At 54.2% G+C, this 21,005-nt stretch overlaps 9 protein-coding genes across 9 annotated transcripts; 4 read left to right on the top strand and 5 right to left on the bottom strand.

Moving 5' to 3' along the window:
• The first annotated feature begins 6 nt into the window (after window positions 1–6).
• On the top strand, window positions 7–2,378 carry EV422DRAFT_5174 (uncharacterized protein). Its single transcript, XM_053069449.1, has 10 exons — window positions 7–273; window positions 348–533; window positions 614–720; window positions 795–875; window positions 951–1,089; window positions 1,158–1,369; window positions 1,440–1,709; window positions 1,784–1,810; window positions 1,910–1,945; window positions 2,014–2,378. Exons 1-10 carry the CDS (start codon window positions 75–77, stop codon window positions 2,059–2,061), a joined length of 1,305 nt encoding a protein of 434 aa, XP_052929902.1. The 5' UTR covers window positions 7–74; the 3' UTR covers window positions 2,062–2,378.
• A 66-nt stretch (window positions 2,379–2,444) lies between these two features.
• On the bottom strand, window positions 2,445–3,472 carry EV422DRAFT_490634 (uncharacterized protein; the record flags this gene model as incomplete). The annotated part of the gene is made up of 5 exons (XM_053067477.1): window positions 2,445–2,648; window positions 2,719–2,910; window positions 2,980–3,204; window positions 3,268–3,322; window positions 3,402–3,472. Coding segments are annotated over 5 exons (747 nt in total), but the record flags the coding sequence as incomplete, so codon positions are not given.
• A 1,213-nt stretch (window positions 3,473–4,685) lies between these two features.
• On the top strand, window positions 4,686–6,226 carry EV422DRAFT_562712 (uridine-cytidine kinase B; the record flags this gene model as incomplete). Its single annotated transcript, XM_053071977.1, has 7 exons — window positions 4,686–4,710; window positions 4,928–5,144; window positions 5,242–5,312; window positions 5,392–5,497; window positions 5,574–5,716; window positions 5,804–5,904; window positions 6,017–6,226. 7 exons carry the CDS (start codon window positions 4,686–4,688, stop codon window positions 6,224–6,226), a joined length of 873 nt encoding a protein of 290 aa, XP_052929900.1.
• A 176-nt stretch (window positions 6,227–6,402) lies between these two features.
• On the bottom strand, window positions 6,403–8,662 carry EV422DRAFT_5181 (TIP49 C-terminus-domain-containing protein). Its single transcript, XM_053069504.1, has 9 exons — window positions 8,462–8,662; window positions 8,252–8,351; window positions 7,957–8,176; window positions 7,641–7,882; window positions 7,419–7,568; window positions 7,199–7,354; window positions 7,017–7,123; window positions 6,756–6,950; window positions 6,403–6,679 (listed from the first exon to the last, which is right to left on the bottom strand). Exons 1-9 carry the CDS (start codon window positions 8,500–8,502, stop codon window positions 6,520–6,522), a joined length of 1,371 nt encoding a protein of 456 aa, XP_052929899.1. The 5' UTR covers window positions 8,503–8,662; the 3' UTR covers window positions 6,403–6,519.
• On the bottom strand, window positions 8,548–11,601 carry EV422DRAFT_510971 (uncharacterized protein). The gene is made up of 10 exons (XM_053068974.1): window positions 11,292–11,601; window positions 10,895–11,226; window positions 10,651–10,830; window positions 10,508–10,587; window positions 10,370–10,443; window positions 10,148–10,294; window positions 9,975–10,079; window positions 9,762–9,920; window positions 9,602–9,688; window positions 8,548–9,542 (listed from the first exon to the last, which is right to left on the bottom strand). Exons 1-10 carry the CDS (start codon window positions 11,493–11,495, stop codon window positions 8,823–8,825), a joined length of 2,088 nt encoding a protein of 695 aa, XP_052929898.1. The 5' UTR covers window positions 11,496–11,601; the 3' UTR covers window positions 8,548–8,822.
• An 815-nt stretch (window positions 11,602–12,416) lies between these two features.
• EV422DRAFT_481817 (uncharacterized protein) lies at window positions 12,417–12,752 on the bottom strand (the record flags this gene model as incomplete). Its single annotated transcript, XM_053067316.1, has 1 exon — window positions 12,417–12,752. A coding segment is annotated over one exon (336 nt), but the record flags the coding sequence as incomplete, so codon positions are not given.
• A 527-nt stretch (window positions 12,753–13,279) lies between these two features.
• On the top strand, window positions 13,280–15,405 carry EV422DRAFT_510967 (uncharacterized protein). Its single transcript, XM_053068973.1, has 4 exons — window positions 13,280–13,568; window positions 13,709–13,817; window positions 13,892–13,980; window positions 14,057–15,405. The coding sequence occupies exons 1-4, from the start codon at window positions 13,392–13,394 to the stop codon at window positions 14,972–14,974; spliced, it is 1,293 nt and encodes a 430-aa protein (XP_052929896.1). The 5' UTR covers window positions 13,280–13,391; the 3' UTR covers window positions 14,975–15,405.
• Window positions 15,406–15,721: 316 nt separating this feature from the next.
• Window positions 15,722–17,495, top strand: EV422DRAFT_490955 (Alpha/Beta hydrolase protein; the record flags this gene model as incomplete). Its single annotated transcript, XM_053067498.1, has 2 exons — window positions 15,722–16,549; window positions 16,914–17,495. 2 exons carry the CDS (start codon window positions 15,722–15,724, stop codon window positions 17,493–17,495), a joined length of 1,410 nt encoding a protein of 469 aa, XP_052929895.1.
• Window positions 17,496–18,096: 601 nt separating this feature from the next.
• On the bottom strand, window positions 18,097–20,692 carry EV422DRAFT_490892 (uncharacterized protein; the record flags this gene model as incomplete). The annotated part of the gene is made up of 6 exons (XM_053067491.1): window positions 18,097–18,857; window positions 18,949–19,118; window positions 19,196–19,298; window positions 19,394–20,155; window positions 20,230–20,299; window positions 20,414–20,692. The coding sequence occupies 6 exons, from the start codon at window positions 20,690–20,692 to the stop codon at window positions 18,097–18,099; spliced, it is 2,145 nt and encodes a 714-aa protein (XP_052929894.1).
• Between the last annotated feature and the right edge of the window lie 313 nt (window positions 20,693–21,005).

Raw genomic sequence — 21,005 nt, 5'->3', positions numbered from 1 at the left:
GCAGCATTTCAAACTCAACTTGACATTCACCGCAACCACAGCCATTGACATACCACAGAAAGAAAACCACAACAATGTCCGACGAGCCAGAAGAACAATCCGGTCCCACCACTCCCGTGCAAATCCGCTTCCGCATGGCCCCTGGTCTCGCAAACCAAACCGACCTCATGCTGCGAGTCTCCGACCCAACTACCGCCACCGTCGCCGATCTCAAGGACCAGCTGGGCCAGCGCTTGAGTATCAATAAGGAGGATATACGGCTTGTGCATGCTGGTATGTGTGGAGTGGACTGGACTGGCTTGGTTTGGCTGGGTGATGACTTTCCGTATTCACAACAATTGTTGTAGGGCGGATATATAGGGATGACGAGGCGACGGTTAAATCTCTGGGCATCACGGACGATGCTGTCATTCATGTTTCGAGAGTGGCTGCAAGGAGGGAGGGTGAGGATGCCGGGCCGGCCGCGGAAGAACGACCTCGGACGCTTCAGGAGGCCGCCGCGGCGAATCAGAGGAACTCGTTTGGGTTGGGAGGTGAGCCGACATCACTGGTGTTGTCCGTGTTGCTGGCCGATGAACGAAGGGTAGAACTGAACTGGGCGTCTATACGACAGATATGAGCGGACTGCTGGAAAACCCCATGGTCAGATCACTGTTGGAGAGTCCCGAATTCATGCAAACGATGTTGGAGAACGACCCGCGTATCGCTCGACTGGCAGAGGTTAGTGATCGCGTGGGAATCCTGTGGGTTACTCTTAACCGTAATCTCACTCGACCGGGTACCCTCTCGCACAGTCGAATCCCCAGCTCCGACAAACCCTGAATGATCCGCGATTCCTGAGAGAGATGATGGAGACCATGCGGAATCCGGCGCTGGTAAGACGCGAGCGCCCTTTGGCGGACCGGTGGGGAAGCGGCTGGAGGCTGACGCGCACGAATGCCGATCGATAGAGCCAGGAAATGATGCGGAATGTGGATAGACAGCTGTTGAACATCGAGAACATCCCGGGTGGATTCAACGCGTTGAGTTCCATGTATCATGACATTCAGGCGCCGTTATCGCAGGCGCATGACGATAATCCGAGCACAGGTGCGTACATTGGGAAGGATTATCACTCTCAACTTGTTGGCTCGCTTCTCACTCGACAAACGTCACAGAGGAAGCAAATCGACGATACGCAGCCATGCTCGGCGCACAACAAACATCCACCGGCCAAGGTCCCAACAACGCTGCCCTTCCAAACCCATGGGCGGCGCCATCACCATCTACAGCATCCCAGCCCGCTGCAGCGGATCCATTTGCGGCATTGACAGGCCTCGGGCCTGGAATGTCGAATCCGGGCTTCAATCCATTCGCTGCGTTTGGGATGGTGAGTTTGGACACATTGTGTGACTTCACCCTTGGGATTCTGTTTGTTCTGACCACCGTGATCTCGTCAGCCCCAATTCCCCGCCCCCTCACCACAAACATCCCAACCAACCACCAACCCCACCCAGCTCCCCGCATTCGACCCAACCAACTTCCTCTCCCTCCTCGGCGGTGCCGGTGGCCAACAACAACAAAATCCGCTCTTCCAAAACCCCTTCCTGCAGATGCCGTTCCTTCCCCCAGCCGTCCAACCGGTGGGTACACCCGCAGCAGCAGCAGCAGCGACACCAAGTAGTCAGGAGACGATGCAGGCGCATGAGGATCGGTTTAAGGAGCAGTTGGTGGGTGGAGTTTTGGGTTCATGGGGTCCCGGGTGCGTTGCTCTTTGACTAACGCGAACGTGTGTTTCGATCAGACGGCGTTGCGGGAAATGGGTTTTGTGGTAAGGACCGACCGAACTCCCCGCGGCTGAATCCCCTCCTCTTCCTCGCGCTACGGAAACCCCGCATCTGACTCGATTCATTTTACTCCAACCAAATAGGAAAAGGATAAATGCATCCGGGCACTCCTGGCCGCAGTAAGTGTTTCTTCGCAAATGTGTTTCGTGTAGGATATATCATTTACATCGATTTTTGTTGAACGTAGGGTGGAAATGTAGAAGCAGCGATTGCGTACATGCTTGATTCCTTGTGATATATCACTAAATAGCCGGTCATTGCATTTCTCCCATCCGGTTAACAGCAAAACGTTAGATATGTACACAAACAAATCCGTTTTTTCTCCTAGTAGGGAAACCAATTCTTGAGCGTTTCCATGATGTTTGCAGTGTTATTTCACACGTTCATTATGTGATATGGTTCTAGTCGTAGAACACGTGGTGTAGGATACGTCCTAGCAATAAGAAAATGAAACCAAGGGCCCGCCGCTGATATGGGTCCATACTATGACTTTCCCCGCTCCTGCTCTATATATGGTTTGCGGATTGGGGGGATGATGCTGTTTGTGATATGTCTACGTAAAGCTGGTGGTCCGTCCATAGCCGTCCATGCGACTCGCGCACTCCTCAAAGTCCTCGCCTAGAACTTGAACACCATATCCGGCATCCTCGAGATGGCATTGGGCTTATCATACCCGAGCTCCTCCGCATAGGTGCTCATCACCTTGACCATCGGCGGCGGGCCGCAGAGCAGGATCTTGATATCCTTTGCGGGCGCGGGAAGGTGGGTTTTGATCATGTCTTTTGTGACGAAGCCGACGCCTTGGGTCCATGCTACTGGGGGCTGAAAACAATCGAGAGGGTATGAGATATTGGAGCGCATGGTTGAATCAGAAGGGATTGTGAAAGTTTACCTCGTTCAAAACATGGTAAATCCGCAACCGCTCCGGGTTCTTCTCCGCCAACCCCTCTAGCTCGTCGCGAAGGAGGATATCGTCCACCTTCACGTTAGCGAAGATCAAGCTGAGTTTGGTCTTGTCGTCCGGGTTTTTGAGGACCGCTTTGATGATCTGGAGCATGGGTGTGATTCCTGTTCCGCCGGCGATCTGGAAACAACCAAGGACAGTGGTGAGATATCGATCTTGTGGTGTGACTACTGAGATAAGATTACTGACCATGCCAATTTCCTTAACGCAGTTGGGCGTGTACTGGAACTGTCCCTTGGGCCCCTTGACCTTCAACTCGTCGCCGAGCTTCAGTTCGCTGAAAAGTTTGGAGAGGTTGCCGTTGGGGTACGATTTGATGAGGAGATCGAAGTGGCCCTTTTCGTCATCGTTGCTGGTGGGGGTGTAGCTGCGGGTGATTTCCTTTCCGTTCACGTCTGCGCAGACGGAGATGTGCTGTTGAGGTAGTAGAGTCAGACAATTGCTGCGAGCGCCCTCCAGTGAGATCAAGCGGCGTACCTGACCAGTGGGAAGGCCCAAGACAGACTCCGCAGTGGGGAGCGCAAAGCGGTACCTAAACATGGGCGGGGTCAGTCAAAGGTTGCAGACATGTATTCGCCATACCGTGGCAAAGCAAACCGAAGGCAACTCACACAGCGGTGTTATGGGAAATGACAATCTTCTCCCTCAGAGGGAACTTCTTCCATTCCGTTTTGCTGAGCACGGGGCCGGCTTCCTTTTCTGGGATGGCTGCATTTCGTCGTCGAGATCATCGTCCGTGGCAGGTAAAATGGTTAGCGGTGGAATCGCCACGATACAGCTCAGCCTAAAGAGAACACATACGTTTACGATTGAGGAAGAGAACCACGAGAGCGGAACCACCGATGACGGCTGCGAGTATCTCGCGTGAGACATATTGCTCCCAGTAGGACTGGGATAGGCGCAAGCCGAGGGCGAACGTGACGGCCGCAATTGCTTCTTTGGATACCATTTTTCTGCAGGTGTGAGGGGGGTTGGAGAAGGGGGTGGGCGACGAAGAATGTGCGTACGGCGGGGATATGAGCGGTGGTGGGTCCTGCCTGCCGCTGAGCGAGTGTTGGAAAGGCCGCTGTCGTGAAATTTGAAAAGGGGCGAATGGGGAAATTCTCGATGGGGCGACAACTTCCCAGGCGTGAATTGATTGTGATATTGCGCAGATCACCCGGGCGAGCGTAGACCACCGTTATCTAACAGCAACAATCTCAATATGGGCCGCCTTACATTTCCTCCTCGGCTCTATCAGTCTCTCGGAAGACCTTGGAGAGCAAGTGGACCGAAAGCAGTTTCGTTCCTGGCCGCTCGGTGTGGCGAGCAACGGCATCGCATGGACCCGTTGCTGCATTCTATGAAACCTATCAGGCTTCTCGAGGGGCTACCGTAGACTGGTTGTTCCCCGACCTTTTGAACTTCGGGTTGGGCGCTTCACATCTTCAGACTTTCCCGTCGGCATATCTTGGAGGTTAGGTATATCTCGGGATCTGCCCCCCCTCCTGCTGATGCCCTGTGGGAGTAGGGTGTGGCCGGGATATGACCAATATGGTCATTAGTAGACCAGGTTTGTGAAATCCATCCTGCCTTCAGGTTCTTCAAAAAGACATATCCAATCTCTCAGTACGAGTAGCTCGGGTGCATGCCACCCTGGGAACGGTCAGTTCGTTGAAAAGGTCTCTTGCATAATAGGGATAGCATGCAAGCATATGAAGGTGGCAGGCAGTCATGGAGAGTCGTGTTCAACGTTCTGGCACAGTTCTGGCGTGGCTCTGGCAACACAGCACGCGTCGGAGAGTCCGAGGTGTGGCTCAAATCGCCCAAAACGCTTCCTTTTCTTTTGGTGTGGGGTCGTTCGTCCCAGGCATCACCGATTACGCTCACCCAAGCCAAGTTTCGCTTCTCACAATATGTCAGCCATTCTGGACCCGCTCGGTAGGTTTGCTTCCTTGTCGGACATGGGTCTTTAGCATTCCAATTGGCAGTCGTTCGGTCGTGGGGTGTGAAAACCGGCGACCCTCCTTCCGCGCCATGACGGCGACGATAGGGTGTTGTGCACACATATGATTCCAACACCGACGTCGAACGCCATTATCTCAGTCATTCTGAGCTTCTGCAAATGTCTTACTCCCGTCCAATTTCCGCTATCCAGGAAGGATCGGAACCCTCGAAACATCCTCGTCATGTTCCTCCCTCAACGAGTTCGAACAGCCGCTAGCTCCTCTGAAAGACTCTGCCCGGGCCCGGACCCCGTTCATCATCGGTGTGGCGGGCGGAGCGTCCAGCGGGAAGAACCAGGTGTGCCGGATTATCATGGACCGGTTGAGGGAGGTTGATAGCAGCGTTGGGATGAAGGTTGTTACTATCCGGTAGGTCTTTTGGGACTGGTCCTGGTGGAGGGGAGTTGGGAGTATCACGATTGTGCGGGGAACTGATACATTGGTACATCCCCTGCTAATTGTACAGGTTGGAAAACTTTTACCGGGAATTGTCGGCAGAAGAGCAAAAGCTTGCGGAAACCGGGGAGTACAACTTTGGTGCGGCTTCCTTTTGAGACTACAGTGTGTTCGCATCACCAACGAACAGGTCGCTGAAAAAGAGCCCTCTCTCCGCCAGATCACCCGAACGCGATCGATTTCAGGTTACTGGAGGACTGCATGGAGGACATATTACACGGACGGGCCGCCGGGATACCACAGTACGATTTCCAAAAGAACGTTCGGTAGGTGGACACCGGGGCACGGTATGCGACCCCCCTCCTGAATCCCCCCTGACCAGAACCTGGACCCACCCATCAGCCTTCCCGAAACGGTCCGGATAGAAAAACCCGACGTTGTAATCTTCTCCGGCATCTTCATGCTGTACAAGCGCCGAGTGCGCGACGCATTGAATCTGAAGGTGTTTGTGGATGTTGACAGTGATGTCCGGCTGGCTCGGCAAGGTTGGTGGTGGAGGAGCGCGTGCAGGTCGGGCTACGTTTAGGGTAGGGGGCACGCCATTCTAACTGTTGACCACCCCCGGCGCGTAGTTGTCCGCGACACCGAGGAGAGGTATAAGAAGAGCTTGGAGAAGATCTTGCAGTATTACATCACGTTTGTGAAACCCGCTTTTGAGGACTTTATTCTCCCGGTAAGCATACTCCGAACCTCAACGGAAGGGCTAAGAGCGCATACTCCACGGATCGCATCCTTCGATTTCCCTGTGGGCTGACCTTACTCAACCTACTACATCATAATCTTAGTCAAAGAAATTCGCAGACGTCATCATTCCGCGCGGCCACCAAAACACCGTAGCAATCGACCTCCTCACGCAGCACATCATCGACATCCTCAGCGAGCGCGGGTCGGACAGGGTCGAGGCCGTTTCGACAAAAGTTGATGTGAGGAGCCCGACCCGCGCGAGCTTGATTGCCAGGAACAGTAATGATATGTATGGCGATTTGCCGCAGTAGGAGAGGGGTCTGGGTCTTGGGTTTAACATTGAGGAGTTACGGGACAACACTTTTTTCATCGCTTGCAAGTAGAGATTGGGTAGCTTAGATAGCGGATATTACATTGGGCGGCGTTTTATGTGGCGTATGTTGGAGTGGTTGAGTAGAACAACAATGCATTTCTCATGCGGTAGTATCAATGAGTGCACCCAAGATTCTATTCACTCTCGACATATTTCCATCTTCCATGTGGATCCACACGGGATTTATAATTACAATAGGGTTGAACCGGCTCGGATACCCTCGATATCAGTTTAGTGAATGTATCGATCCTGCGTCGCCTGCAGATTCCTCGCCGACGCCTTTGCGTCAAAGAACAAGCCCTGCGACTCCTCCATATCTTCCTTCTCGATGTAATCCCGGCCGTTAATACGCGCAAGGATACTCGATGGCGTCAGGAGTTGGATGGCATACCTATGACAACGCAATTCCATCAGTCATGTGCACAGAACAAAAGGCATGCAAAATCCAACACCAAGCCTCTACGTACCGCAATGAAGTCTTAACCCCCAGATCAGCAAGGTACTGCACCGACTCCTCAGATATGGTGATGTTCTCGGTCTTGGCGCGGATGTTGAGGATGATGGCAATCTCTTCTTGGGTGTATGGGAGGGTGCGGATGATAAGGAGACGGTCGAGGAGGTCGACGGGGATACCGTGCGGGGCGTGGACGTCGTCCGTTCCGCTGTGGGGGAGTTGATGGGTTTAGCGTTGTCCGGGGGCCTCGTGTAAGTAAAGTGGGAGATCTTACCGAATAGCACACATCCCACGATTTGTTGCAAAGATCACGATCGGAGATAGGGACGATTCCAAGGCTCGGTTCAGGTAAGTGAAACACTCGATGTCCAACATATGCACCTGCACAATCATTTGCAATTTCTTAGCAAAGTATTGTGAATCTAAACCCATCGTCGCCATGACCTCGGCACATACCTCATCAACGAACAAGACTCCAGGAACCAGTTCCGCGACGCCCTGCTCAATGTACTTGTTCACTACTTTGTTGATCTCCTTACGAAGCTTGTCCGTGATCTCGGTCTTCTTCGGCTTCATCAGCGACCCCATCATTGAGACAATGTCGTGTCCACCCTGAATTCAGACTGTTAGCATTACGCCTCTAATTTCCTGCTTCTGACTATTCTGGTTGACCTACCTGCGGCCTGGCATTTGCAACGTCGAGATCATGCAGAGTGACATCTTGGATGATCTCCTTCTTCTTGTGCACTTCACCCTTCGGCAGAGGCACGTATTCCTCCGCTTCCAGATCGAACTCCGTGGCGTAGGTATCTGACCGTCCAACCCGCTATAACATTCGATAATGGTCGTTTAGTTCTTATATCGATCCGTGGAATGACATAGGTTCTAAGACGCCCACCTTCACCGCCCCACTGTTCGCCTCGATATAGATGACGTCTCCCACTGCCACCTTCTCCTTCTGTATGCTCTCGTAGATGACCGGGTCCAACTTCAGCTGCTTGGTCCCCTTGACCGTCTTTAACCCAATGATGACATGGGAAATCGTCTTTCCATAGCCTCCCAGTGGGTTTTCCGTCTCCTCGGGCGTCAGCTCTGTTATCTCCCCTTCGTAAACCTCCTTCACTTCCTTAATGCGAAGCCCTGCATTGCCGCGCGTCAGTGTCCACCACATAGGCACCTTTACAAACCAGCCCGAAGATCCCAGTCTTTCATACCGATTGCCCTCCTGAAGTTCTCCATGAGCACCTCAGTCTTCTTCACCTCCGACGAGTAAACCTCGCTTCCAACCATCGGACAGAACGGGACTTTGGACCCCAGTTCCTGCGACAGTGCGAGCGCCATCGCCGTCTTTCCTGTTCCTGGTGCTCCCGCGAGCAGCACCGCACGCCCCGCCATCTTTTTCGATTTGATAAGGTCTACCACGATCCCTGCCGCCTGTAAACATTTACCCTCGTAGATCAGCACCACCGGACGAGCGAGGGCAGTTAAGTGAAGTAGTGAAGGACGCACCTCCCGAGCATTTTCTTGCCCAACGAATCCGGCAGACACTGGTTCCGCTGTCCCATCCTCTTTCAGTCCCAATCCTTTAATGTGGGAATGGGTTGCAATTCTGTTCAGGGGAGGGGTTTAGCAGTCGCTAAATGAAAGCGTGTGCGAACACAAAGCAGACACAGCTAATCCCGCTATGAGAATGCCTACGCTCATATACCCAATACCAACCTTTGCTCCTTCGTTGTGCTTTGTACTTCCTGGATCTTCATTTTGGCGTGTGTGGGGGGTGTAGGAGCTTGCTGTGAAGGTGAGGTCTTTTGGACTTGGACAATTTACTGAGGGTTCTGCGCAGCAGGACGAAGGCGATTTGAATTTGAAGTCACGTGCCATCTCGACGCGTTAGTTTCGTGTTGACTTTCGAAGACGCATCAGAGTTCAGAAATTCACAAGCAGCAGGACATTGAGCCCAAGGATGGGTGGTGTCGGGCTCGCCAACACATATATACAGCGTCGTCCTCAATAATTACTCCTGTAAGAATGTGGCCAAAGTTACAGTATGTACAGAGTACGAGAAGCGAGAATAAACTCCTTATTTGAAGCGTCCACTCCCGGTACTCCAGCTTGATCTCGTTGACGACGACCTTGGCAGTCCCATCCCGCCCTTGGTATTGAGCTCCATATTTGACCTAGCGGACAGCATCTTGTTTTTCTTAGCCGCAGCAGCCTTCATCAGGTTGTGAAACGTCTGTTCACCGGGCTCCAATGGCTCACGCGCTGGCGGAATCTGCGGCATAGATTTTGTTGACGATGTTCTGGAGACCGGGCTGGCCGATGTAGAATCACTTTGCTGAATGCCACCGTTTCGGCTCGGGTTGCGAGAGAGGGTGGCGGGGGCCGGCGTCCGTCTTTTGATGAGGTCCAGCTCCGCCACCAATCCCATCCTTTCTTCGCATTCCAAACGGACAGTATCCTTCAGAAAGCCGATCTCCGCTTCCCTTTTCGTCAGTAGTGATTTCAGTTCTGCGATTTGTGCGGGATCAACTGGCGGGCCTGCAGAAGACACTCTTTGTGTGGTGGAGGCCTGTGCAAGCTGCTCCTCGAGTGCGCGGATGCGGGCCTGATAGTGGGCAAAGTCTGCGGCGTTCGATGCTATCAGCTTGTTGAGCTGTTCGATTGCCACCGCGTGCTTCCTTTCCCAGGTTTCCTCCACGGAGCGTACTTGTCGGAGTGCTCGCATGTCCGTTTGGTCTTTCGCTTGTTTGAGCGCTTCTACTTGGCGATTGAGCTCGTCTATGCGCGAGTTCATCTCCTGTAGTCCGCGGCGTTAGCTATTGTCCGCGTAAATCGCATCGCATCAAGGAAACATGCCATTGTTATTGTGTCTCTCTGAAACTGCAGAGCATCGTCCTTGTCCACAGCGAAGATCCTCCGCAATTCCGCTTCTCGCTTATCTGCCTACAATGGAAAAGGGCATTCAAATCAGTACCCGGGCACATCCGAAGCCCGCACGGACAATTCAGCGACCCACCTCTAGCTTCCCCGCTATAGTGATCTCCTCCAGAAACTTGTCTTGGAGCTGTTTTATGCGACTCTGGTGCGCTTCGATCGTCCTCTGCCGGTCGAGCCGCATGGATTGCGTTGCTCCGTGGAGCTCTCGTATGCCCCTTTCCAAGGAGTGGATTTGCTCCTATATTCTGTGTTAGCAAGAGGCAAAACGAGAGATGAATGATGTTGTTCTTACGTCTTTCTGAGCCAGCGCCCTGTTCGCATTTGCCAACGCATTGACACCATCTTGAGAGTTGCGACGCTCCGATTGCTGTCTCTCGGAAATGTCGCTTAGCTCCTTCTGCCATCTCAAGATCATCAGCATCCTTGCTATCTCTTCTCCAATCGGTCCGCTATTGTCCAACCCACCGTTTTCTGCTCGAGCTTGGCTTCCAACAGCGCAATTTGGTCTCGGAGCCCTGCGGAGTTCTGATGCTTTGCTTGGCGTTCTTCTATGATCCGCATTTCTAGGTTGCGATGCCGTACGGCCAGCTTATCTCGCTCGTGTGTCAGGTTCTGCGATTGGAGCAACAAAATGAGCGACGAAGGGGTCACCCAGCATCACATCCAATGCGAACATGTTCTACTCACAGTGAACATCGTTCTGGCAGCATGCAATTGGTCGTCCAGTTTCAGACAGGTTGATTGCAGCCCCTGAGCGTAGTCTAAGCGGCGTAAGATCCACTTTACTTGCTTTGGCCTTCATCATCGCTCTCGACCCACTCTTACTTTTTTGGGCAATGACATGTTCCTCCGATTCCATCTTATGCTGCTGGAGATCATGCTGCAGCTTGGATATCCGTTCATTTCTAATACGACAAGAAGTCGATGAGCAGCCGATCCAGGTTGAAGACTTGTTGACCGTGTCCTACGCTATATCCAGTTGCTCTTTGGCAGATCTCAGCTGCTCGGTTAAGGAGTCGCGCTCCTTCTCCGACTCCCGATGCAGCCGTTGCTCCACCTCTGCTCGTTGTCGGTTAACATACTGCGATACCTGTTCGGAGATGATGTGCTGCACGGCCGGAATCGTGTCACGAATCAACTTCGAGTAACTGAGCCGGGCAGATGAAATCAGTACGGTGTGTATCATGCATTATGGCAATCTTTCCCTTTTACCTGTCTCGAAGCTCAGCCTTAGCTTCGACAACACCGCGTTTATGCTGGAGCAACTCGGACCGGATATCAGTCAACAAGCCCACAAGTCTGTTGACATATGTCCGATTGTAATCTTTCTCCGCCTGATGCCTCTGGGACGCCGCTCGCAAATCCAAAGATGCCGACTCGTATTTCTGGCGGAGGGCCTCCAACTCCGTGGATGAGTCCCGGGCTTGCTGCCGTGTCCTTGCAAGCTCGCCCTCCAACACTTTAGTTTTGCCTTGAAGCTCCCCTGCAGACATTCTTAGCAGGTTGAGGTCCTCCAGCATCTTCGGTCGCTCTTTGGCGTACTCCTACTTGATTACATGCGGGCATCAGAAGACGGTATCAACTCCCAGAATATAAGGAGTGAACCCACCTGAAGCCCTGACAAATGCTTTTCCAAGCCTCTTACATGCTCTAACATTCGCTCATATTTCGACAGTAGGAGATACGAGATTCCACAGTATTGGCAAGCAGTCTCGGATTCGGAGAGGTGGAGGATCTCATCGGGGAGTGGGGCGAACAGACGAAGGTCCGTAGCTGCCGCTGCAGGCATTTGATTTGCGCTTCGTAGGTCCATGAAAATAGAATCAGTGTTAGCTCAGATGGATCACACCAAGGTTTTCCATTTTAATAGTAGTGGTCTGCAAGCGGGTTGCATCCAGCTGCCTGAGGTTGGAAAATGTGTGAAACCACTTTTTGACATTATTGACGGGAACGCGTGACGCTCCCGATTCCGCTCCCCCGCGCACATCCCATGCATCCCATCCCGTTGCCGGTGGTAAAATCACAAACAAGTGATTTTTTCTCTAGATAGCTATCCAAAGAATCATTGTCGTGAGTGATGATGAGGAAAGAGGGATTTCCCAATTACACATCCATCATGTTCAGAGTATTGGGTGGATGCTGTGATGCGAAGGGGAAAGGTCTCCATCTAATGATATTGAACGCTGGCTGGAGGAACATAATATATCTCGTCAGGATACGGCTTCCCAGCCCTGCCTCCCGATTTGCTTTCTGGAAGGCTTGGACTCAGAACCCGTCGGAGAATTGCAGGGATATGAAGGTTCTCGGAACTTCCTTCCACTCGACCCTTTCCTCCGCACCTGCCCAAACATTCCCATATGCGTCTCCCAAGTCACGGTTTCTCCGTTGAGTGATCTCAGACCGACCCGCGAAACAATGGTACGTCGTACCATGGATAAAAACCGTGTCGACTGGCTCCGCGACAGAGGCTTGGGAATTAGTCGGGCGGAGGCTGGAATTTGCAGGTTGACATCGATTACCCATCCGTCCGGCTCTTTGCACACGAGAAACTGTGCCATTTAATCTTTCCGCGACCGAACATCTGATGCTTGGGATTCTTCCAGTGCTATGCGGACCTATACGCGCTGGTCCGGATGTTTTGCACCCATGAGCGAAGACGGACCATCCGGCGCTCGCGCGAGATCTCGGTCGGACAGCCCAGATAAGAGTTGATGACACGCAGAACATCTTGCAGGTCGCCGACAATAGCCAACACGGGAGCGATGACAAGAACCTCCTCATGCCGGCTTGAGTCCCATGCTAATACCCCATCAGCAAGACGGGTCAGTTCGTCTGCCAATGCATCGCCCATGTCTACTCCGGTCAGACCGTTCATAGTGTTTGAGGTACAGATGAATTGGATATTGAAGGTCTCTTGCTGCTGTTGAAATGGCCATCCTGCGAGCTGAAAATACCAAGATTCGTGCGGCCCATATCGCTTGCTTTTGTTGGCCGATACGTCGTCGCAGAACGGGACGATGGGAACGACGATGACCGCGGTGCCGCGTGCTTTCAGTTTTAGTGGATTGGGTGCCCAATGCCCCTCGTCGAGATCATGAAACAGTTTAGCAGCGTCACAGCCAAAAACATCTTTTTCGATTCATATGGTTCCCGTCCTTCCTCCAAATCCTTCACCCATGGCTGCCGCTTCCGCCTCCTCGTCACTCTGCTCTCGGCAGTCAGAAAAGTCATCATTGAACCACCCAGAGTCGGCGTTGCTGTTACCGTGCCGTCTTCGTCTTCAGAGCGGTTGGCGCACATATGAACTGCCGCATCTTATCTACGCTGGAGGACGCTGGAGGAGTGCGACCAAGCCTCGAGTAGCCTTCAGATGCCAACTGCAGCAACCAAGCAAAAGACAGAAGTTTGCCATCCCGCTATATTCGGCACGCCTTCGGAGCTCAACAGCTTTACTCTTACCCGGGCCTCTTCAATCCCCGTGGGTTATTGGTGGGGAGGAATATCGCGACAGGCGGGACAGTGGGGCGACTTTGATGTGCTCGTCAGGGAATTTGGCAGAGCCAACCTGGAGTCAAACGAGTCCGCCCAACGCGTTCACGTCTTTCAAAGTCCTCCCCAGAGTCCTCCCAGACTTTCCAGTCTTGAAGCTTGCTTCTTTACCCCCATCCCACAACAACAACCTACCCACCCCTCAGCAACCTCAATAATAATGTCATCCGCGACACCCGCCCCCCAAACGCAAGCCCAACCCATCTCACCCACCTCGCCTACCTCCTCCTCAAACTCGCAGTCGCCGCAGCCCGGCGACCCCCTACCGCCCACCAACGATCTTAAACTGCTTGTGACCGATGTGTTGAGGAAGAGGGGTGTGTTGGGGAGTTTGAAGGTATGTTGGGTGCGAGGGAGGGGAGACGGGAGGCGGGGAGTTGTGTTGAGGGATGAGATGGGGATAGATTTCGCGTGATGTCCGACAGGGATGGGGTTTCGAGATGGCGATTGCGGACTCACTTCTGATACCGCGCATAGGCCCAATTACGCCAAACAGTCTTCTCGATCCTTCACGACCCCGACCATGTGAATGACACTGTGCCGTTTAAGAATGGGAAGATGGAGTTGATGTGGAGGACTAAGGAAGGTGGGTGCCGCCGAATGAACTCTCGCACAGTGGGAATGATGATTGACGGTCTTTCGTCTTGATCGATTTCGTAGGTCGGACAGCACTTTACTTAGTTCGGGATCTGCTCAAGGCGCTGGATTTGCATTCAACTTTGGCTGTGTTTGATCCGGAGATTGATATCGTAAGTGCCTCGAAGCGTACACATCGTATTTCCCATCTTCAAGCTAACACAAACATTGCTTTTCCCGGATAAACAGGGCCGAGATCTCGACGAACTCAACGAGGAGAAGCAAACGCTAAAGTCGCTAGGTCTTTCCAACCCCACCACCGCACGCAACGGCAAACCGGCGCTTTACCGTTTACTGGAGTTGAATAGCACCAATGCTACTGCCGCCGCCAAAGCTGCCGAGACGATGTCGCCGAAGAATTCCGTCACTCCGCCTCCCACGACGGCGAGTGTGGCCGCGACGCAGCATCCCTCACCCACGCCGTCGGGCCCACCTCCCACGAAGCAGTTGCCGCTGCCGCCTCCTGCCCCGGCTCCGGTAATGACGAGGGTGGCGGCGACCACGGCCACAAACCCCGATAACTATGAGGATGAGTCGTTCGAGATGGATGCTCAAGTAGTAGGCAGGGAAGAGACAGCCGCCCAACGTGGAGCACCACCTGCTATTCCCGATCCGAACCCGACTCTGGCGAAACAGCTTTCGCCGCCCTTCCCGAGCCCTAACCCTACGTCCCGCCTGCAACCCCTCGCTCCACTCCCTTCTCTGTCCAAACAATCCTCCGACCCACTTCCCAAACCCACCACATCAACAGTTCAATACCCACCTCCGCCCCCTGCCACCGCCACGAGCGCCGCCTTTGACCACGCGACCGAAATCGAAGACATCAGCGAAGACCTCAACATCAACGACATCCTCGGGTCGGACTCTGATGACGATGACAGGGACATGATGTATAACGAGGACGAGGACGATGAGGAGCGACATGGCGGGCTGGATGTGGATGCGGAGGATTTCTTGTTGAGGAGTGGTGGACGGTTTAAGAGTGATGCGAAGAAGGGGAGGGGTGGGGAGAGGGAGGAGACGGTGGGGAAAGAGCAGGGTAAGAAGGAGACGGTTGTTGTGGATAGGGGGAGGACTGGGTTTCCGGTGAGTTTTGTGAACGGGTGAGCGAAGATTTGAGTGATTGAGGCGGGCTTTTTGTAACCTGTTGGTCGTTTTCCCATTAGTCGGATGCGGATCTCGTCACTAGCGACCGTTCGGTGAGCCCGTACGGGACGGGCGATGAGTATGACCATGAAGAGTTGGTGGAGTTTGAGTTCCCCAAATGAGATTGGGTACTCTCCACGCGTTCGCTTGCTTTCCAGTTGGCTTGTGATGATGCTTTTCGAAACCCCTTTTTGTGTGACTAGTTGTTTTTGGTCGGATTTTGGGATGGGGACTGCTGCGACAGTCTATATGATAGTCGCTGTTCATTGTTGTTGTTGGGTGGGACGATATAAACTTTCCTGAAGTACAGTATGTGTTTTCCCCATGATCATTACTACGTATGTCCTCGAGTCTAAGATGTTGCCAGGGTTATGCGATTGCATTTAGCCGCGGCCTTTTGTTTTCTCGACTGCGCGCGCATCCGAAGCGCGTATTACTGCCATGACATGCTACCGTATGCTCCTCCTGGCCGGTGCTAAAATGATCCTCTCGTTTCTGGCGGACGCACACCCCGCCCTCCGCTCCCGCTGCTGCAAGAAGGGGCCCACGTTCAGCCGGCGGAAAAGTCGCTCCTCCAGCCAATACTATATCAGGCACAACGGCAGGCTGCAGCGCTATCAGACGAGGCTGCGAGCGGTACAGGCATTCTCATATTCAGTTTCAAAGTCACCACTGCACCTCATGTCGGCTGCAGTCTCCAACGCTTCGATGGGCGACCAGCCAAACCTCTTTCGAGAAGGGCCAACGAGGTTCGCTTCACAACTCCTATCAACACTACCGCCGGACTTTGTAGTCAGGCACCAACTCGCCACAAAATCCCCACAACATATTCTCCTCACCACCGCCGTCATCACCACCTTCATCCTCTGGCTCGCCCAATACTTCTGGGCAAAACTCTTCTCCAACGACCGCGTCGAGCTCCACTACGGCCCCCGCTCAGTCGGCATCCGCCGCGGCCGCCGCCCAAGCACCAGCGATGGGGCTCAGATACCCGGCGAATCCCGGGTCGAGCGCATCTCCCTCCTCAACCTCGTCCGCACCTCCTGCCCAACCCTCTACTCTTCCCAAAACCGCACAAACGTCTTTAAACCCATCTGGTTCCTCTTCAACGGGCACCTGCAGACCTGTTACGCCTCGCTGTATGCCGACTACGCGGGGAACAAAGTGGCCTACACTCGCGAACTCATCTATTTCGCCGACGGCGGAAATGTCGCGCTCGACTCGCATGATGCGACGTTGACGGAACAGCAGAAAAGTGACCCGGAGACCCCGATAGTGGTGGTGCTGCATGGACTGACGGGCGGGTCGCATGAGTCGTATGTCCAGGATGTGGTGCATGAGGTTGGGGGGAGGGGTTATAGGAGTGTGGTGTGTAATTTTAGGGGGTGTGCGGATACGGAGCTGACGTCCGCGCAACTTTATTGTGGGGCCTATACGGATGATGCGAGGTTAGCGGTCGAGCACATTAGAAGAAAGTACCCGAGGGCGCCGTTGTTTGCGGTTGGATTTTCTCTTGGGGCGAATGTTCTCACTAAGGTATGGGAATAGTTCGAGTGTCAGCGAGGACGACCAGAGCGAAGGCTTTTGCGAGCGAAGCGGGCGGTGAACGCCAGGGAGCGCGAGCGAAGGAGTTCTGTTGCGCCAAAGGCGAAATACCCCTAATCACGGCTCTTAGCGAGCCTCAGCGAGCGTCAGATTTTTGGCAAGCGAAGCGAGCACCCCATTGCGCCAAAGGGGCGCGATACTCCCCTCACCCACCCACCTTAACCTCCTTGTCGCGAACGGAGCGAGCAGGGTATCGTTCAACCATTCAACCATCCAAGCGAGCGGAGCGAACCATCCCCTCTCCTCATCCACATCACACATCCCAAAACTAACACACCACCTTCATCCAACCCAGCTTGTCGGCGAACTAGGCGACAAATGCCCCTTCCTCGGCGCCGTCTCCGTCAGCAACCCCTTCGACCTCCTCGGCTCCTCCCGCGCCCTCCACCGCACCTGGCTCGGCCGCAACCTCTACTCCAAAGCCCTCACCCAAAACCTCATCCGCGTCTTTAAAAAGCACTCCTCGAAACTCTCGGGAACCGACATCTTCGATGCCGGCAAACTCCTCAAAGCGCGGTATTTATACGAATTCGACAACCTCCTCACCCGCGTCATGTTCAAGTACCGCACCGTGCATGAGTATTACCGTAAAGCGTCGTCTGCGCAGTATATACCCGATATCCGCGTGCCGTTTTTGGTCCTGACTGCGTTGGACGACCCGATTAGCCCGCCGGAGGTGTTGCCGTACTTTGAAGTGTATGAGAACCCGCACTGTATTATGGCGACGACGAAAAGGGGTGGGCATATTGGGTGGTTTGAGGGGTGGTTTAGGACGAGTAGATGGCATCAGAGGCCGATTGGGGAGTTTATTGGGGCTATTGTTGAGGTGGGTTGCGAATTCTGCACTAGGGGTGTGTGCGGTCTGAATGGTCTCTAACCTCGTCATGTGTGTTTTGTTATCGCAGTCCTATCGTTCCCTGCCACCCTCCGAACGCATGACACTCCCCTCGAACGAACTCAAATCCTCTCCAAAACCCCCACGCAAACCCACCCTATCCAAAATCCAGCTCCCTGTCACTAATCAACAACCATCCGAATCCGCACCCCAATCAACAACACTTACACACCGACCCAAACCCGTCGACTCGACAGTAACCCCTGGACCGCCACGCTCAGTTGCAGCAGCAGCGTCAGTAGGGCAGGGGAGATTAACAGCAGACCGCGGATCCCTCCTGTACATGATGCGCATGATGCCGCGGAACCGCGTCGTGGTGCTTATCCTGGGCGCGATATTGGGCTTTTTGGGACGGGCGAGGCGGTGAGGAGGTATTTCCGCATGCGTATGTCTATAAGTAAGCTTTCTATAGAATAGAACTTCGTCTCCCTTCGTTCTAGAAATTAGGCTGTGTTTTGTAATGTGGGGGTGAATGAATCTCATTGATGCCTGCCTCCAATCCACTTTCCACTCATGCTATCACAACAATAATCCAAAAAAGACAAAAGGATAACCCTTCCCCAAAAATTGCAACGATCCCCAATTAGGCCCCAACCTCCCCCGCCTCCCAGCCCACCGTCCCACTACTCCCCGAAGTCCCCTTCCTAAACCCACGCTGGGCACGATACTCCCTCTCGGCGATATCTAGCTCGATCCACTCCGACGACGCCGCGACGTCCGGGACCGCATGTCCCGTGCCCTTTGCACTGAGCGAACGGCCCGCGGGGAGTGGTGGAGGCTGAGCGAGGCGTGCGGCGCGCTTCTGGTGTAGTTTGTCGCGGAGGTGTTTCAGTTCCCGTGTCTCTGAAGTCTGTTTATGCGTTGTCGTTGCTGATGACGTCGCTGTCGTCGTCGTCGCTTTATAACTATAAACCGACTCCGCAGCCGACGTCGACGTAACAAGCGCCGACTCCTCGCCCCCCTCACCCCTCCGCCCCGCCTCCCTCCTCCGCCGTCTCCTCTCCCCCCTCTCCCGTTCAATATCCTCCAACTTCCCCCTAATCAAAGCCACCCTAACCCTCCTCTCCTCGCCAATCTCCTCCCGTCTCCGTTCCTCCTCCTCCTCCTTCGCCTGTTTCGTAACCAGCAACCGTTCCTGCAGTTCCGTGACAGACATTTCTGAGAGGAGACCGACGTGGGACGTTTCGGTCGGGTCGACGAATTTGACGATGGACCCGACGGAGGGGATGCTGCGCTCGAGTTGCCGGATCTGTGCGATCAGGAGGGATTTGCGGGCGAGTTCTTCTTCCTGCGCTTTGAGGGCAAGCGTGCGGAGGTGCGCGGTTTGGTGGGTTATGTCCGCGGCTGTGGGAGGAAAGAATATTCAGAAAACACTCAGCGGAATGGGGATATGTATTTCCGATATGTGCTTGTGTTTTTTTTTTGTTTGGTTTACCTTTGCGCAGGTTATCGTCCATGACTTTCTTCTTGGCCTTTTGGATATCCTCCTGCATCCCCTGGATCTCCTCTACTTTTTTGCGGTTTTCTTCTTCGAGTTCTTTGCGGGAGGCTTGGGCGGTGGCGCGGAGGGTTTCGCGTTCTGCCATTAGGTCTTGCGCTCGTTCCCTGAGACGCACCGATTCGATCAGTATACTGGAAGATTGAAGGCGGGTGTTCGAGGTTCGGAATTTTGCGGGGCTCACCTGTTTTCTTTGAGCAGATCTTGTTTGGCGATGTATGCTTCTTCGCGCATGAGCTGGATCTCCAGCTTTCGTTTTTCTTGCTCGAGTTTTCGGTCTTCTTCCTCTGCACCATCCATGCGTTCGTACTGATCAGCCATTGCAAATTGCAGATCCCGCTGGGACAAACGCGGGGGGGAATAAGAAAACGCAAAAACCCACCTCTCATCTTCGCCTCATTCTCCCACTCCCTAAACTCCCCGCCATCCCTCAATCCCATCTCGACCTCACTCAACCACACCTCCTCCTCCCTCCGATGCCGTCTCACCAACGCATCCTCCCTCAAAATCGCAGCCGTGGTAAGCTTGATCGGCACCGCGTCCCTCAGGTTCGCCGGCACGGGTTTATGCAAGCGCGGCCGGGGCGGCGACGGCGGGGTCTGCGCGCGGGTAGGCACGGGCGGGGTGCGGGTGACGACCGCGAATTGTTGCGTCTCGGCCTTCGCGTAGGCCTGCAGGGCGCGTTCGCGGTTCTCGGCTTTCGTGCGTTCGAGGGCCTCAAAGTCGCCGGTGCCGTCGTACACAGACTTGGGCACAGCGCGTGCTTTCGGGACGTTGGTGGTGATGTCGGTCGGGGAGGGGATGCGCCGCGGTTTGGGTTTGGTGAGGAGGAAAGGGTGGGATTCGGTTGGGGCCTTGGACGTCTTTTTCAGCACCATGCCTTTCGCGCCGCGCTCCTCTAGCTCGGTGATCAGCGCGTGGCCTAGATCGACACATGACAGGACGGGGTTGATGATGTTCTCCTTCACCCATTCGGCGTCGAGGATGGCGTTCCACCGTTTCTGGAGGTCGCCGGTTAGCCGCTGGGCGTCGAAGACGAATCGGACGAACGGCGCGGATTGGGTGGGGGGGTAGCTGAGGAGGATGCTTCGGAGTTTGGGGAAACTTAGGTCGCTGAGGCGGAAGAGTGTCAGATAGAAGAGAACTGGGTGGATTTCAAAAGCGCTATATCAGTGAAAGGAATATGATGTGGCCCTCCGTGCATGTTGAGTTGCATACCTGCATACAGGTTGTATTCATTCCTCAATAACCGTTCCTCCATCGCCGCGTAGAACATCTTCAGAGCCACCTAATGTCGAAAGTCGGAAATGCCCTCGTTCAGTACCCAGTTGTCACCCCACTTCCCCAATCGCATCCGCATGCCCTCCCCCCCCCCCCCCCCCCTCCCCCAACCGTCACCCACCTCCAAAACCTTCCGATGCCGCACACACCCATTCAATACCTCCTTCATGAATATCCTATCCGCCTCATCCACAATCCCCTCGCGTTCCCAATACTCCTCCAATATCTCCTCCTCGGGCCGGACGACGGGGCGCGAGACGTCGAGGTTGACTCCATCGTTGAGTGTTGTTGTGGATTTGGAGGAGGAGGAGGAGGACGGGAATGCGCCTCTGGCGAACGCGTGGTGGAGTGCGAGCAGGGACCGGCTGTGTTCTACGAGGAGTTTTACTTTTGCGCCCATCATGTACGTATTCGCTGGACTGGGAGAACCCAAGACGGGAGAGCTGTGTGCACAACGGACGAGCGTACAGTACGTCTATCCGGCCTCTAATGGGCACCCAGGGACCGTGAGTGCCGCCCAAGACCCCTGGGCACAGCAAAAAGGGGGGAAACCTTCTCCTTTTTCCCGACCGCCTATGCGGTAAGCAAAAAGCAACGCAACTCTGCCCTCCTTCCCACTGTAACACTCTGAACATCACCATCAGCGTCGCACAGCACATTGGATATCAAGTCGGTCGAAATCCTCTCGGTTTACACATCGCCACCCCGCCAAG

Source organism: Fimicolochytrium jonesii (genome assembly GCF_025526975.1).
Source record: "Fimicolochytrium jonesii strain JEL569 chromosome Unknown EV422scaffold_1, whole genome shotgun sequence".
Classification (NCBI taxonomy): Eukaryota; Fungi; Chytridiomycota; class Chytridiomycetes; order Spizellomycetales; family Powellomycetaceae; genus Fimicolochytrium; species Fimicolochytrium jonesii.
Note: the sequence above shows the minus strand (reverse complement) of the source record. Positions and strands in the feature narration are given on the sequence as shown.

Bases quoted from the DNA above. Each gene is read 5' to 3' on its own strand.
- EV422DRAFT_5174 (XM_053069449.1), top strand. From the start codon at position 75: ATGTCCGACGAGCCAGAAGAACAATCCGGTCCCACCACTCCCGTGCAA. The intron at 274-347 runs GTATGTGTGGAG...CAATTGTTGTAG, and splicing joins TATACGGCTTGTGCATGCTG to GGCGGATATATAGGGATGAC. The intron at 876-950 runs GTAAGACGCGAG...GCCGATCGATAG, and splicing joins CCATGCGGAATCCGGCGCTG to AGCCAGGAAATGATGCGGAA.
- EV422DRAFT_5181 (XM_053069504.1), bottom strand. From the start codon at position 8,502: ATGAAGATCCAGGAAGTACAAAGCACAACGAAGGAGCAAAG. The intron at 7,124-7,198 runs GTATGTGCCGAG...ATGATTGTGCAG, and splicing joins GAGTCTTGTTCGTTGATGAG to GTGCATATGTTGGACATCGA. The intron at 6,951-7,016 runs GTAAGATCTCCC...ACTCCCCCACAG, and splicing joins CGTGGGATGTGTGCTATTCG to CGGAACGGACGACGTCCACG.
- EV422DRAFT_510971 (XM_053068974.1), bottom strand. From the start codon at position 11,495: ATGGACCTACGAAGCGCAAATCAAATGCCTGCAGCGGCAGCTACGGAC. The intron at 11,227-11,291 runs GTGGGTTCACTC...GTAATCAAGTAG, and splicing joins AGCATTTGTCAGGGCTTCAG to GAGTACGCCAAAGAGCGACC. The intron at 9,543-9,601 runs GCATGTTTCCTT...CGCGGACTACAG, and splicing joins AGAGAGACACAATAACAATG to GAGATGAACTCGCGCATAGA.
- EV422DRAFT_510967 (XM_053068973.1), top strand. From the start codon at position 13,392: ATGTCATCCGCGACACCCGCCCCCCAAACGCAAGCCCAACCCATCTCA. The intron at 13,569-13,708 runs GTATGTTGGGTG...TACCGCGCATAG, and splicing joins GTGTGTTGGGGAGTTTGAAG to GCCCAATTACGCCAAACAGT. The intron at 13,981-14,056 runs GTAAGTGCCTCG...CCGGATAAACAG, and splicing joins TTGATCCGGAGATTGATATC to GGCCGAGATCTCGACGAACT.